This window comes from Vicugna pacos, chromosome 5 (assembly GCF_048564905.1).
Source record: "Vicugna pacos chromosome 5, VicPac4, whole genome shotgun sequence".
Lineage (NCBI taxonomy): Eukaryota > Metazoa > Chordata > Mammalia > Artiodactyla > Camelidae > Vicugna > Vicugna pacos.
Genome location: NC_132991.1, coordinates 89,199,791 through 89,213,618, shown reverse-complemented (window position 1 = coordinate 89,213,618; position 13,828 = coordinate 89,199,791). Strand labels below are relative to the sequence as shown.

Here is a 13,828-nt window from a genome sequence, read left to right as displayed (position 1 = left end):
GTCTGGAAGGAAAACACTCTGGAGAGGCCTTAAGTCAAGGGAAGAGCGTTTCAGAGGCCGTGCAGCAGTGCCAAGGCCTCTGTGGGACCAGTCAGACACACTGGGGCTTGTCCCACCAAACAGACAGGCCCTCCATTGTCAGGAGAGCTGAATTTTATGTCTCTCTGCCCCATTTTATGTCTGAGACCCCTTCCCCATTCTCCATCTCGACCCAAAATAAGGGCCAGAGAAGGAAGAACATTATCAAGTACCAGCAGTGTGATTAACCCCAAAATGCCGAAGGTCAGGATCAGCACAACCGGCTGTGTCAGCGTCTAATGTTCCCACCCATGGAGTGGGACAGATGATTCCTTCAGGCTCTCCTCTATATTTCCCTTCACAGGTTACTTTTGCAAATGATTAACTGCTCATATATTGAAAGATCTTTTAATTCTCATTTGCTCTTTCCTCTATCTCTAGCTCAGTTGTTACTTGGGGAAAAAAAATCACAAATTCCTTCTCTGTAATTAAAAGTATTATTGGGGGAAGCTTTTTTAATAGAAAATTCCCCAGTGAGGGGGGAGGGTATAGCTCAGTGATAGAGTGCATGCTTAACTGCTTAACATGCACAAGGTCCTGGGTTCAATTCCCCAATACCTTCATTAAAAAAAAAAGTTTTAAAAAAGCAGCAAAACAATATTACTAATTATCAGAGAAATGCAAATCAAAACTATGATGAGGTATCACCTCACACCAGTCAGAATGGCCAACATTCAAAAGTCCACAAATGACAAATGCTGGAGAGGCTGTGGAGAAAAGGGAACCCTCCTACACTGCTGGTGGGAATGCAGGTTGGTGCAGCCACTGTGGAAAACAGTATGGAGATTCCTCAAAAGACTAGGAATAGACTTACCATATGACCCAGTCATCCTGCTCCTGGGCATATATCCAGAAGGAACCCTACTTCAAAATGACACCTGCACCCCAATGTTCATAGCAGCACTATTTACAATAGCCAAGACATGGAAACAGCCTAGATGTCCATCAACAGATTACTGGATAAAGAAGATGTGGTATATTTATACAATAGAATACTATACAGCCATAAAAAAGACAACATAATGCCATTTGCAGCAACATGGATGTCCCTGGAGAATGTCATTCTAAGTGAAGTAAGCCAGAAAGAGAAAGAGAAATATCATATGAGATCGCTCATATGTGGAATCTAAAAAAAGAAAAAAAGAACATAAATACAAAACAGAAACAGACTCATAGACATAGAATACAAACTTGTGGTTGCCAAGGGGGCAGGGGGTGGGAAGGGACAGATTGGAATTTCAAAATTTGTAGATACTGACAGGCATATGCAGAACAGATAAACAAGATTATACTGTACAGCACAGGGAAATATATACAAGATCTTGTGGTAGCTCACAGTGAAAAAAAATGTGGCAATGAATATATGTATGTTCATGTATAACTGAAAAATTGTGCTCTACACTGGAATTTGACACAACATTGTAAAATGCAACAAAAAAAGCAGCACAAACAAACAAACAAAAACAAAATGAAAATTCCCCAGTGAGAAATTTCACTTATTTTAAATATATATATAATTTTTACTAAACAAAACTGTAAATTATAGGAATAATAAATTATAAAAATAATAATCTTTTGTCGTGAAGGCAATAACACATCATTTCAGATAATCTGGGCCAAATAAAAATGCCAAGGTAGATAAAAAGGATAAGCACAGGTACTCGTGTCTCAGTCAGATGTGTGAAAAGGAAAGCATGAAAGTGTGTAAAAAATGGAGGAACGAGGAACTCACGCTCCTGCCAGCCAGCTGCAATTCGACATTATCCTAAAGACAGCCATACAGAAGAATGTATTTATGTTATAGTGTTTTTTCAGTGTTTATTTTATTTTCAGGCAGGGGAAGTAATTAGATTTATCTATGTTTTTTTAAGAGGAGGTGCTGGGGATTGAACCCAGGATCCTGAGCATGCTAAACATGCACTCTACCACTGAGCTGTGCCCTCCCCCTGTATTATAGTGTCTAAGGAAAGAAAACGATTGGTCACGTCCAGAATCCTCACTAGGTAAAGGTTTGGGGGTGTATCCAGTCCCGAGTCCGGGGCGACACTGCAGCCCAGGCGTGGAAAGCTCTGGAGCCGAATTGCCAAGGCTGGCTGGTCACTGGCACGTGGCCCCAGGCAAGGGATTTAACCTCTAAACCTCATTTCATCAGCAGCAAAATGGGCACAACCCTAGTAACTGCTCAGGGGGCCTCTGGGAGGTGACATGAGATAAAGCACCCGTCAGAGCCTATGACGTGCATGGAACACCGCACAGTCCAGGTGGTTCCTAACTCGCCTCTCCCGTGCTCAGCAGGCCAGCTCTCTACCGCGTTCTATTCCATTCCAGCCCACAGAGTCCAAACCTACATCCTAAAGGTCACCAAGAGAAATTTTCCCTTTAGAAGTATAAATTGGGGGAGGGTATAGAGCAGTGGTAGAGTGCATGCCTAGCAAGCACAAGGTCCTCGGTTCAATCCCCAGCACCACCATTAAGAAGAAATAAATGAACAAATAAACCTAATTACCTCCCCCTCAACAATAAATAAAAAGAGTTTAAAAAAAAAGAAATATAAACGTATATTTCAGGTGCATATAAATACTTTCCTTTAGTTATGGAAGCTATACAGGTTCTCTGTAGAAAACTTGTCAACTATATAAAAGAAAATAATAAAAATTACTGACAAGCTCCTACACTCAGAGATAATAATTGTGAACATTTTAAGGTATGTCCTACCTTTTATGGGCACTGTTGTACATAACTGGATAATATTGATAATATAATACTAACTATTATTTTTCAACTAAATTTTATGATCATTTTCATGTGTCAATAAAATCTTTATAAGCATAATTTTAATAGCTATAATAATAAAATTATAGCAGTAACATTTTTCAAGGCTGCTTTTATATATATTAGTTCCTTTAATTCTCACAATAATCTTACGAGGTTTGGTTCTATACAACACCCATTTTACCTTCTGAGAGAGTGAGTCGTAAAGCCTGCGGACATACAATGATACACTAGGAAGTGGCAGAGGTGAAATTCAAACACAGCCTTATGCTCGGCAGCTCCCGCTCTTAACCATTCCACCCTTCGCCCCTGTTCTGACTTAATCATCATCCTCCTACTGTTGGACACTTAGGGTATTTCCTGTTTTCCACTATGACCAGTAATGCTGTAATGAAATTGTGGATACATGAATCTTTGTTCGTGTTTTGTATGGAGCCCCAGAAATAGAATTACTGAGCCAAGAATATTAATATTTTGAGGATTATTGTATATATTGCCAAACTGTTTTCTAAAAATCAGTTTATAATCCTCTCACTAAGATTTCCACACTCATTCTGAAAAGCCCACACACAACGGATGCCACAGAATACAGCAAATGGGCTTACCAACTGTAATGGGCAGCTGCTATATTTGTAGCTGACGAACACCTTTAAAACAGCTTTTTTATGATATGTTTGTGTCCCAAGGGAACAGCCAGAACGTTAGCATTTCCAGCCTCCCTTCTGCCAGGGTGCAGGCAGAGGACTTAGGTCCTGCCAATCAAATGTACCCATGTAAGACTGATTTAGAAGTGGGCGATGTGAAGGATCAGGCACATGAGGGACACACAGCTTCGTGAAAGTTGGGTAGTGGTGGCACCCAGTCCTTCGGGGACAGCAGGGCAGTTTCTGGCATCAGGGCATGAGCACGGTCCTGGGACCACAGTGCAAGGTGCAGTGGGGGTATCACTGGAGCAGCCCCATGGAGTGTGTGGGCATTCCTCCTGGCTGTTTGGCTTTTAAGCCCAGCCCCCTGGCTCTCCCAGAGACTCCAGGAGCCTCCACAACTTACAGAGCATCTGGTCTTCTCCAGCCCAGGGTGCAATGTCTGGCTGGGGTTTAGGTCCCAGGGAAGAGCTCCATGGCCGACAGTTACCCCAGCCCTGGTGCAGGAGGCCTTGAGTGGGCATCAGGGCAGCCCTCTTGGTCTCATCTGCACTCTAGCCCAGACCTTGGCGGTCTTTTAAAGTTCAAATCAGCCTCAGGGTGCTCATTTATCTTTTATTCCTTTTATTTTTTTTGGTATTATTTTAAGACCACCATAATAGCATTTGGTACTGATATAATTTTATGCATTCTTTGTCATTTGCCACAAGCACACAAATGTTTTACATAGTTGCAAAAACAGAGTTCTTATAATGTCATATTCTGCTTTTATTCCTCATACAATAAAACTTTCCATACTGTCTCACATTGCTTTTCCTAATTATCATCTTCAATAGCTATTAATATTGTGAGCAAAAGCACCATACTCTTATTAGCAATCCCTCTATTACCAGGTATTTATGTTCTGTTTTCTATCATAAAAATGCTGAATAGAGCATCTTCATGCAGAGTTTTTTCTCTGCATCAATAACTTGAGGAAAATGAATGAATCCAAAATATAGAGGTTTCCGTAACTTTTCATATATATTGCCAAACTTCTTTCCAAAGGATTGTGCCAACACACATGGCAAATACCGGCATGGTCTGAACATCAGCTCGGCCACCACCTCCCCGGCATCGTGTGTGGGCGGATGTCGGGGCGATGAGATGGCGCATGACGTTTTCCTCACTGTCTGTCTCCCCGTATGTGCAAAAGGAATGTAACACCCTTTATTAATCTGAAAACCTCCTCAAGGACAAGAACGAAATGAGGGGAAATCTCAGGGGTTTAGAAAAACTCCGTTGAAGCCATAACCTCCCTTTAGAGGCCTCTCTTATAAATAAACAGGCAACTGCTGAGGTGATGTGTCCAAAGGCTTCCCCCTGTTAAAATGCTAGAGGGAAGCTTATGCTACATACACCCTTATTTAAGTGGTCCAGGTTCTCTTTTTTAAAGTCAGTCATTCAGAGGCTGTCTAGAAATTTATGTCAGAAACTATAAAGGAAGATATTAACAATACGACTGTCATCAAAGCTGCCATATGACTAAAACCCTGTAACTAAAAGACAAACAAAAAATTGTGGGAGATACTTGTAACATATGTCAAAAGATAAATAGCCCTAATTTCCCTCATGACTCACCGGATCCAGAGGCGACTCAGAAGCATGTGGCAGCCAGCCTCCAAGATGCCTCCTCTGACCCACCCCTGGAATTCATGCTCTGGAGCGGTCCCCTCCACCCTGCTCCAGTGCTGGTCTGTGTAATCACTTCTGAGATTAGGTCATAAAGGAGACCATGGCTGCTCACTTTGTGTCTCTCTGGGGTCACCCACTCAGGGAGAAGCCTTATGGAGAGGCCCATGTGCAAGGAAGTGAGGTCCCCAGGCAACAGCGCAGGGACCTTGGAGGCGGATCTTCCTGCCTCAGCTACACTGGCTGAAGTCATCACTAACACCTGAGGTTGTCCCTTTCTTCTACCTTTTCTCTATGGCCTGGATGATCTTGAAGGGCTGTGCCCTCTCATGCCTGACACCAGCGAGCCTCTCTGCCTCACCTGGCCCCTGTCCCTTTACTACCCTTCCCTCCTGCCTGCTCCACCCCGGATGCCTGCCCTTTACACCTTTTGACTCCATGTCACCTCCGTTCTTTCTTTTTCTTCAACCTACATGTTTTCTTCCTTGTTCTCTGCTTTGGTTGACAATTCATCTCTTTCACCTGAATGATCATAATGCAGAATTTAATTAAGTTTATTTCCCCACACTCTGCATTGAAAAAGCAGATCTTTTTCTTTAACACCAGTAGTCAATTAAGTTTCACTGTTTACTGTGACCACACAGAATAGTTCTTAAATAAGTTTTTGTCTCTGGCATAACTGCTGATATAATTTTACATGACCCATTAGAAGATATAGCAATTCTTCTAAGTAAGAAAAGTCAAGGGGGAGGCCATGTTTCGTTGGTCTCAAACTGAACTTAGCCTGTGTTTTGACAGTGGAAATATGTTTAATCCTTTATCACAAGCACTTAACACGCACACTATTAACCTGCTTTCATATGTCATACGGAAAAAGGACAAAACTCTAGTGGTTTTGATTAGATCTAGAAAACATTTGTCATCTCAAAAGAAGATGATAATCACTTGAGGTTTGTTTTATGCTTCTAATATAAGCACTAATATAAACAGTAAGTATTCGATTCACTATTTTCCAACCAAATCAAGTAGCAGACAGTTTTATCATCTTCACCAGTGTTTCTGTTCCATCTGGTTGCTCTCAGGATGTCTGCAGATTAGAGGAGTGTTTTGATTGTACCAGGTCTCACGCCACAATTCCTCCAGAAATCCTGGAGGTGAATCTGATGATTTTCTCCATTTCATCATTTGCCTGTTAAGCTTCTCCTACTATGGAATCCATAAGCATTCCCAAAGCCCCAAATTAAAATGAGTCAAATTTGGGTGGGAGGAGAGTAATAGCTCAGTGGTAGAGCACACGCTTAGCATGCACAAGGTCCTGGGTTCAATCCCCAGCACCTCCATTAAAACACACACACAGATACATACAAACAAAAATTTTTAAATGAGTCATATTTTAAAAAACATCTACAACTTTCCAAAAAATAAGCCTGCTAGGAACTTTCTGACACTGTGGGTCTTAATCATTTAGGCTGGGATCCCTTGAGAATCTGATAAAAACTACAAACTCTCTAAGAAAACTGCAAATATGTATTTGAGATTCAATTTCAGGGAGTTCGTTAACTATCCGAAGCCTTCCCAATGGAGCCCCGTCAGAAACTCTTTGCTTTAATAGCCTCTGATCCACGGCACTGACAGGAGCTGAGCGACTTCTCAAACATTTTCTTACCATTGCTCTTGCTTCCTCACGGATGGATGGAATAGAAAGGATGCTGTACAGGGCTCCATTCACATACGGCTGAATCTTTAAGGGGAGAAAAAAACAGTCATTTGCAGGTTCTATAATACTGTTACAACTCAATTATCAATCACCACCCTTGAGAACAGCCTGGCTGAGGAGGGTGAGCACTACCATCTTCACAGCTCTCCCGAGAGCCAGGATGCACGTTTTCAAATGACAGACATCTCCACTGGCAAGTCCCAGGGCAACAGCTGCAACTAAGGATTCCAAACAGAGTTCATCTTTCCCACACAAAACTCACTCCTGCTGAATTTCATTGCTTAATTAATGTCGTCCTGATCACTTGGGCTGGAAACTTTGAAGTCATCACTGATTTCTCTCTCTTTTTACTCTGAAATGTTGAGTCTTGAAGCCACTGGAGAAGGGTTGATGGAACCCTTCTTCTCCATATGCACAGCTACTGTCCTTATTCAGTAATGATTATCCATGACCACAAAATGTGGTCATCGCACATGCCACTACGCCAAATGCACAAAAGGGTCTTTTGCTTTCGATGTTCACTCTTTAATCCAACCATCATATCCTTGCCAAGATTCTATAGCATGAAACCTTCCATAGAACCTACCTGGAAAGTCCTAACTCCCTACACAGGGCCCTTCAGGGGTCTCTGTATCATCTCTATATCATCTTCCTCTGCTCCTCCCTTCCTGCCACATGAAGTTCACACTGCACACACTCCACATGACTTGCCCACACACACACCATGCTGTGACATGCCCTGGCCTGGTTCCAGCACTCACCTTGCTGAGAACACTCGTCCCATGTATGTCTATCTGGAAAACTTAGCTCAGACGTATCTCAGAGGGAGCCTTTCCTGAACCCCAGACAGGCTACTCTGCTTCCTGTACACCATTCCACGTCTATGCCAGATTCAGTCTATTTTTTAATGTATACTTATGTCTCCCCTATTATGAGCCCTTCAAGGACAGGACCCATGTGTTACTCACACGGATAACACCAACATCAGGTCAGACAGGACATGGGAGGCGGCAGGTGCTTGGTAAGTGAGCCCTCCCTGCTGAGCAGACTGTGCACTACACTCCCCCACCGCAGGGGGCGGGGAGCATTTCCCGTAGCCCTTTTCCAGCACTGGGCTTTATTCCTACTCTCTATTTTTGTCAATCTTACGGGTGAGAGAAAGCATCCCATATTTGGTTTTATTTTTATTTCCCTGACTGCTAGCGAAACTGAACACCTTTTCATGTTTTTAGGCCATCAAGATTTACTATTCTGTAAACTGTCCATTTATCCTTTTCTCCTGATGGCTTTTTTTCTGTTTGACTCTTAGTTATCAATGTATAGGAGCTCCTCATATATTAGGGATATTAGACTTTTGCCATATGGATGCAAAAATTTTTCTCAAAAAGTCTTTTGACTTTGATTGTAGCATCTTTTTCCAAATAAAAAATTTTAACAATGAGTGTGTATATGTCCATGAATGACTGAAAAATTGTGCTGAACACTGGAATTTGACACAACAGTGTAAAATGATTATGAATCAATAAAAAATGTAAAAAAAAATAAAAATAAAAAAATTTTAATATTCATATAATCAACAATGTGTATCTTTTATGGCTTCTCACGTTTATTCTTCAAGATAATGACTGTCTCATAAGGATAAGTGTGTGTAACATTTATTTGTGCAGCAAACACATTTCTAGGCTCTAAAACATATCCAGGTCGATTTTCCAGCTCATTCTCAAAGCAAATGCATTGACAAGAGTTAATGACAAGATCTGAATTCTTTGGTCTATTCAGTTTTCAGAGCTGACACGTGGTTCCAACACTTGAAACCAACCTTTACTAACAGATGACAGAATATACTTCCCACTGGCATCAACTGCCTGACTTGGACAGAATGGAGAGCAGAGGTCATTCAGGCCTAAAAGTAGTTCAGAGCTCGCTGATTTTGACATATCAAAGTCATGGCCGGCGCTGTAACCACCACCAAAACTGCACTTGCTAAAGCAGCCCGGGCACTCAGCTGAGGTGGGTAGGGAAATGTGAAAGAAATGACCAGAATGGGAACTCCTGGAACTGACTCGGGGAAACCACAGACTTCACTCTGACCCAGTAGTACTCAGTCCCGTCCTGCCGAGACAGCCCTGCACCTGATCTGGCTAAAGAAGGCACACCTTTGTGGATGTTTTGGCTTCAGGGGCAAAGCGATGCCATTTGCAGAAAGCGAGCGAGAGAGCAATCATATTGTTTATTAGTTTTATTAGTTTATCCAGACCTTGACTTTACTTAAAAAGGGCTTGCAGCCCATCGGCTGGAAAATCACACCAGTGTCAGGGAGGACATGAGTGAGAGCAGAAGCTAGCATGACCATTCTGCAGACAATCTGGCAGGACTCGGACCCAGACAAACGGGGTGAGCCCGCAGGGACGAGTGTGCCCCAGGGAAGCTGCGGCACGGGCCCGTGTGGGGCAAGTGCGTGGCAGCCAAGAGTGGGAGGCAAGAAAGGGGACACCCTGAATAAAATGAGAGGGCTGCAAACACGGGGCTCTTGTGCAATAGTGAGAGTTAAAGAACTAGATGTATACAAAGCAACACAGACAGGTCCTAGAAACACAGTGAAAATACTAAGAATGAGATTTCGAGGGCAATACTATTTATACAAATTCAATACACTCACAGTATTAATACTTTTTTGAGCTACATATATGTCCACAGACATACATTAAACCCAACAGAGGCGTCAGCGTGGGGGCAGGGGAAGCAGGGGGAGACAAGGAGGGAAAAACAAAGCCCGAGAGGAAGCTGCACGGGCCGGCCGTGGCCGTGTGCTCAGAAACCAGGCGCTGGGAACAGCCTCCTGCTCTGAGCTCCACAATGTAAAAATTATAAAAGTTCAGGCAGCTTATGCAAGTCCCTGGAGGAGGGCGAGTGCTGCAAGGACCCCAGCCAGCCCTCCCCCGAGCCCGGGGCCAGCAGCGCTGAGTACCTCGTGGTTTTCATGGCCCAGCAGATCCGAAAGAACTTTCAGCACGAGGCCCGCCACCTTGGCACACATGTTCTTCCCTTTAAGAAAAAAACAACAAAACAAAACAGGATGTGTCTAAACTCAGTGGCACAGTTTCAACTCAGAGACGTGAATACAAATCTTGGCTCCTCTGCTTATGAGCTGTGGGACCTTGGGGGAGTCACTGAACCAGTCTGGGCCCCAGTTTCTTCCTCTGAGGTCCCTTAGGGATTCTGAATGTCCACGTCAAAGGGCGATGCAGAACTGAGTAACTCAGTACAGGCTGACACACTCCAAGTGCTCAGTAAGTGCTGGCGGTTACTATCACTCAGGCCGAGCACAGAGAAGCATGATACACAATAGAGCTCGTTCTACCTCCTGAGACACAAACCGTCCCATAAAAATCCTACAGGTATTTCAGTAATTCCAAACATCATTATAACAATCACTGCAAATAAACTAAGGATAATTTTAAAAAAACTGATTACAATCTGGTGAGTGTTTTAAAGCTTGGATATTTGCACAGGCTATTTTTTAAAAGAGGAGACTGAAACAAGTCATTCACTCAGTCAACAACACACAGTTAAGTGGTTCAGATTATAGAGCGCCTGAAGGTGAAGAAGCTTCTGGGAAACACCCCCGAGCTATCTATCCAGGGAACCTTCTTTTCCCAACATGGGGGCAGCTGAGACTAGGAAAATCATAGGCTGGACGTGACACCTCTTCTAATGAAGCTTCTTCCATCCCAAGTAACAGGTCATTAAAGTGGGATGGAATCTGTAGAAAAGCTAAAATCACTGTCTTTACTGATCAAGAACGTAAATGACCTGAGGTGTCACATGAGGGTCCCCATCTTCAGGGGCTGGAGTGGGGAAGACTGGTTAAGAGCAGGGGGCCTTGTTCAATGTCCTTGCTCTGCCTCTAGCTTAGTCCTGTAGAATCTTGGGAACGTAATTCTCTGTCTTCAGATAAAATGAATCATAATTCTTAAATTCCTACCTTTGAATGATACCATGAAGATAAAGAAAAACATAAACTAATTCAATTTCCTCTTAATGTAGGTACTGAATAAATATAAAATATTCTTTCCAAGGCCAGAATGGCATTTTGGCTTTATACTGAGTTGGACATGCTTCACACTCTTTTCTGTTTTGAGTTTTCTATAAGAGAAGCTAAAGGCAAACCACATCAGGCTCGTGGGTGATCCAGAGCCGGGGGCGGGGCCGGAGGCTGGAGACCTGCGCTCCGGAGGCAGAGGTTCATGAGCAGAGCAACCGAGTACTCCAGCGTGTAGTCAGACAGGCAGTCAGGCTCCTTCAGGATGTCAATCAGCCAGAAGATGAGGCCGTCTTGAATCATCGCTGTCTGCAGCGCACGCCTAGGATGAAACAGCCTACAGGTAATTAAAGCTGACAAGAATCCGTTTATGTAAGAGTACATGGTAACGTGAGTGCATAACAGAAAAGACACTTCACAAAAGCTAGACTCTGAGGAATACAGACTCTACACAATTGAAACAGCAACAATGAACTCTTTACTTTTCCAGGATATTATTAAGGGTTTAAAAAAAATAAGGCAGTAGGAAGACTTCCTATTTTGAATGTTTCCTTTTCAATATTTAGAATTAGCAGAGTATTACTTCAAATATTTAATATATTTATTGATAGCTTTTGGTCTCCTTAACCCAGGAAACAGAGTCATAGAAATAGTTCATTAACAAACAGTATTTTATCTTAAGTCTAATCTATTAGGCACCTTGAGCTATGTAAAAATGAAGAAATATGAAAAAGAAGAGCATGAAGTCGGCTAAATACCATTTTGATTCAGATCTCGATAGACAGGGTAGTTTAATAACCTGGGTAATACAATCTACATGGGATTATTTTTCCACCCAAAGTCCAGGTGTAAAATCTTACAAAATCCAATGCCTCATCATAATGTGTTATGGTGAATGTCATCATGTCAGCCTTAAGAACTGATGAGACAAAGCATCGTATCAGCATGAGAAACCATCTGAATTCTTTGAAAATTCAAGCACCACAGTGGAACCACTATTGTGCATCTCTTGCTTAACAGGTGATGGTAAAACTTCCACCTGTGGCAGTATCTGTTCATGCTCTTCCTAAACACTACATCCACCCACTCAGAGCAATTTATCAGAATACAATGAAGATTGTGCTCGTCCAGTAAGACTAGCTACTTTCTACATTCGTCATAGAGGCCCTGGAAGACTGCAAAAACATTAGGCACATTTCCAGAACAGAAAACCTTAAATTACCATTAGAAAAAAAAGAAAAAATTGGCAGTAAATGCCTGCATTACTAGGCAGAAATATTTCTTCATCATATCTTATGTTACTTAACTACAGTTATTGTATTTCTAAAATTTTTCCAAGTACAGTCAACATCAAGCTAAATTATCTTTATAAATAGAAATAAGAAGGAAGTAGGGGGGAGAGCATAGCTCAGTGGTAGATGCACAAGGTCCTAGGTTCAATCCCCAGCACCTCCATTAAATAAATAAACAAACAAACAAACCTAATCACCTCTCCCCACAAAAAATAAAATCAAAATTAAAAAAAAAGAAGGAGGTGATAATTCTGGATATTATCTGGATATCTGGATTTTCAATTCATATAGTTAGAACAAGACATTTTCATCAGTAGGGACCTGGCACATAGTAGGAACTACATTCCTACAGCTTTCCCCTACTAAACAAAAACACTTAGAATATGTCTCTTTTCAGGCTTTAGGTTATTAGTGAGAGTCAGTCAAATGTTAACCACACCTGATGGGAAGAAAGTGTGTTCACAGGAGGACTGACAGAAAAAGTCAAGAACTCATGGCACTAAAATTCTTAATAGTCAAAAAGAAAGTGAGGTGGTTATGATGGAATACAGATGCTGGAAGAATTAGCATATAACCCAGCAATTCCACTCCTAGATACCTGCCCAGCAGAGAAGAAAACATATGTCCACACAAAGACTCGTATATAAATGTTCATAGCAGCTTCCACACAATGGCCACAAAGTGCAAACAACTGAGATGTCTATCAACTGATGAAGTGATAATGAAATGTGGTCTAAACATATAATGGAATGTTACTCGGCCACACAAAGGACAAAGTACTGATACATGCTACGTGTGTGAACCACAGAAACATTACACCAAGACAAAGAAGCCAGTCACAAAAGAACACAGCAGTACAGGTAATTCTACAGGAAATTGACAGTACAGGTAAATCCACCCAGAGCAAGGGGTAAGGATAAAAAGCGACTGTAAGTAGATATGAAGTTCCTTTAAGTGGTGATGGAAATGTTCTAAAATTAGACGTGGTGATAGTTGTACAGCTCTGTAAACATAGAAAAATCACTGACGTAAAGCTCTGGGAGGACATCAGATCTGGTTTGAGAAGAGGTGTCTGATTTTTAGATGTCTGAGGTGGAACAGTTCCAAGTCATGACTGGGTCCAGACTGAGACTACAGGGCAGGTGGCTGAGATATATGGTCGAGGATCCAGGAGGCTCCACCCGGACCTCCACAGAACCACCTACCCCACCGGCCATGCCTGCGCGTCTATGAGCACGTCTCCCTCAAGAGCTGTGAACAACTTGCAGGCTGAGGATCTAATGGGTTTTATTCATGTGCTTATCTTTAAAACTGGCACATGACTTGAGACACAATCTGGTGTCTAGCACCTGGTCAGCCCGAGATAATGTTCTTAGGAGAATACAATGGTGCTTTAAGAATGTCCACCTCCACCTGCAGCAGCCAAGAGCAAGATTTTGTGGATTTTTTGTTTTGTGGATTAGAGATACGCTTTCTGGCTCCATTTTGGAAAGTCACCCAACCTCTTCTAAGTATTCACTGAAAAATATCATCTGCCTGTTGGATTGTCACAGGGACCAAATAAGTGCAAAATAGTGGCTTGAAAACTCCACTCTGGTTTCACAGGAGCCAC

At 42.3% G+C, this 13,828-nt stretch overlaps 1 protein-coding gene across 2 annotated transcripts in view; it reads right to left on the bottom strand.

The window, feature by feature from the left end:
• Positions 1-13,828, bottom strand: part of ARMC9 (armadillo repeat containing 9) — a 141,641-nt gene that overhangs the window by 73,067 nt on the left and 54,746 nt on the right. For both annotated transcript variants that reach the window (XM_072961844.1, XM_031677865.2), the window contains exons 15-17: positions 11,107-11,246; positions 9,851-9,927; positions 6,832-6,906 (exon numbers count right to left, since the gene is read on the bottom strand). In XM_072961844.1, coding sequence (XP_072817945.1) covers positions 6,832-6,906; positions 9,851-9,927; positions 11,107-11,246 — 292 coding nt within the window. The remainder of the gene's footprint in view (positions 1-6,831; positions 6,907-9,850; positions 9,928-11,106; positions 11,247-13,828) is intronic.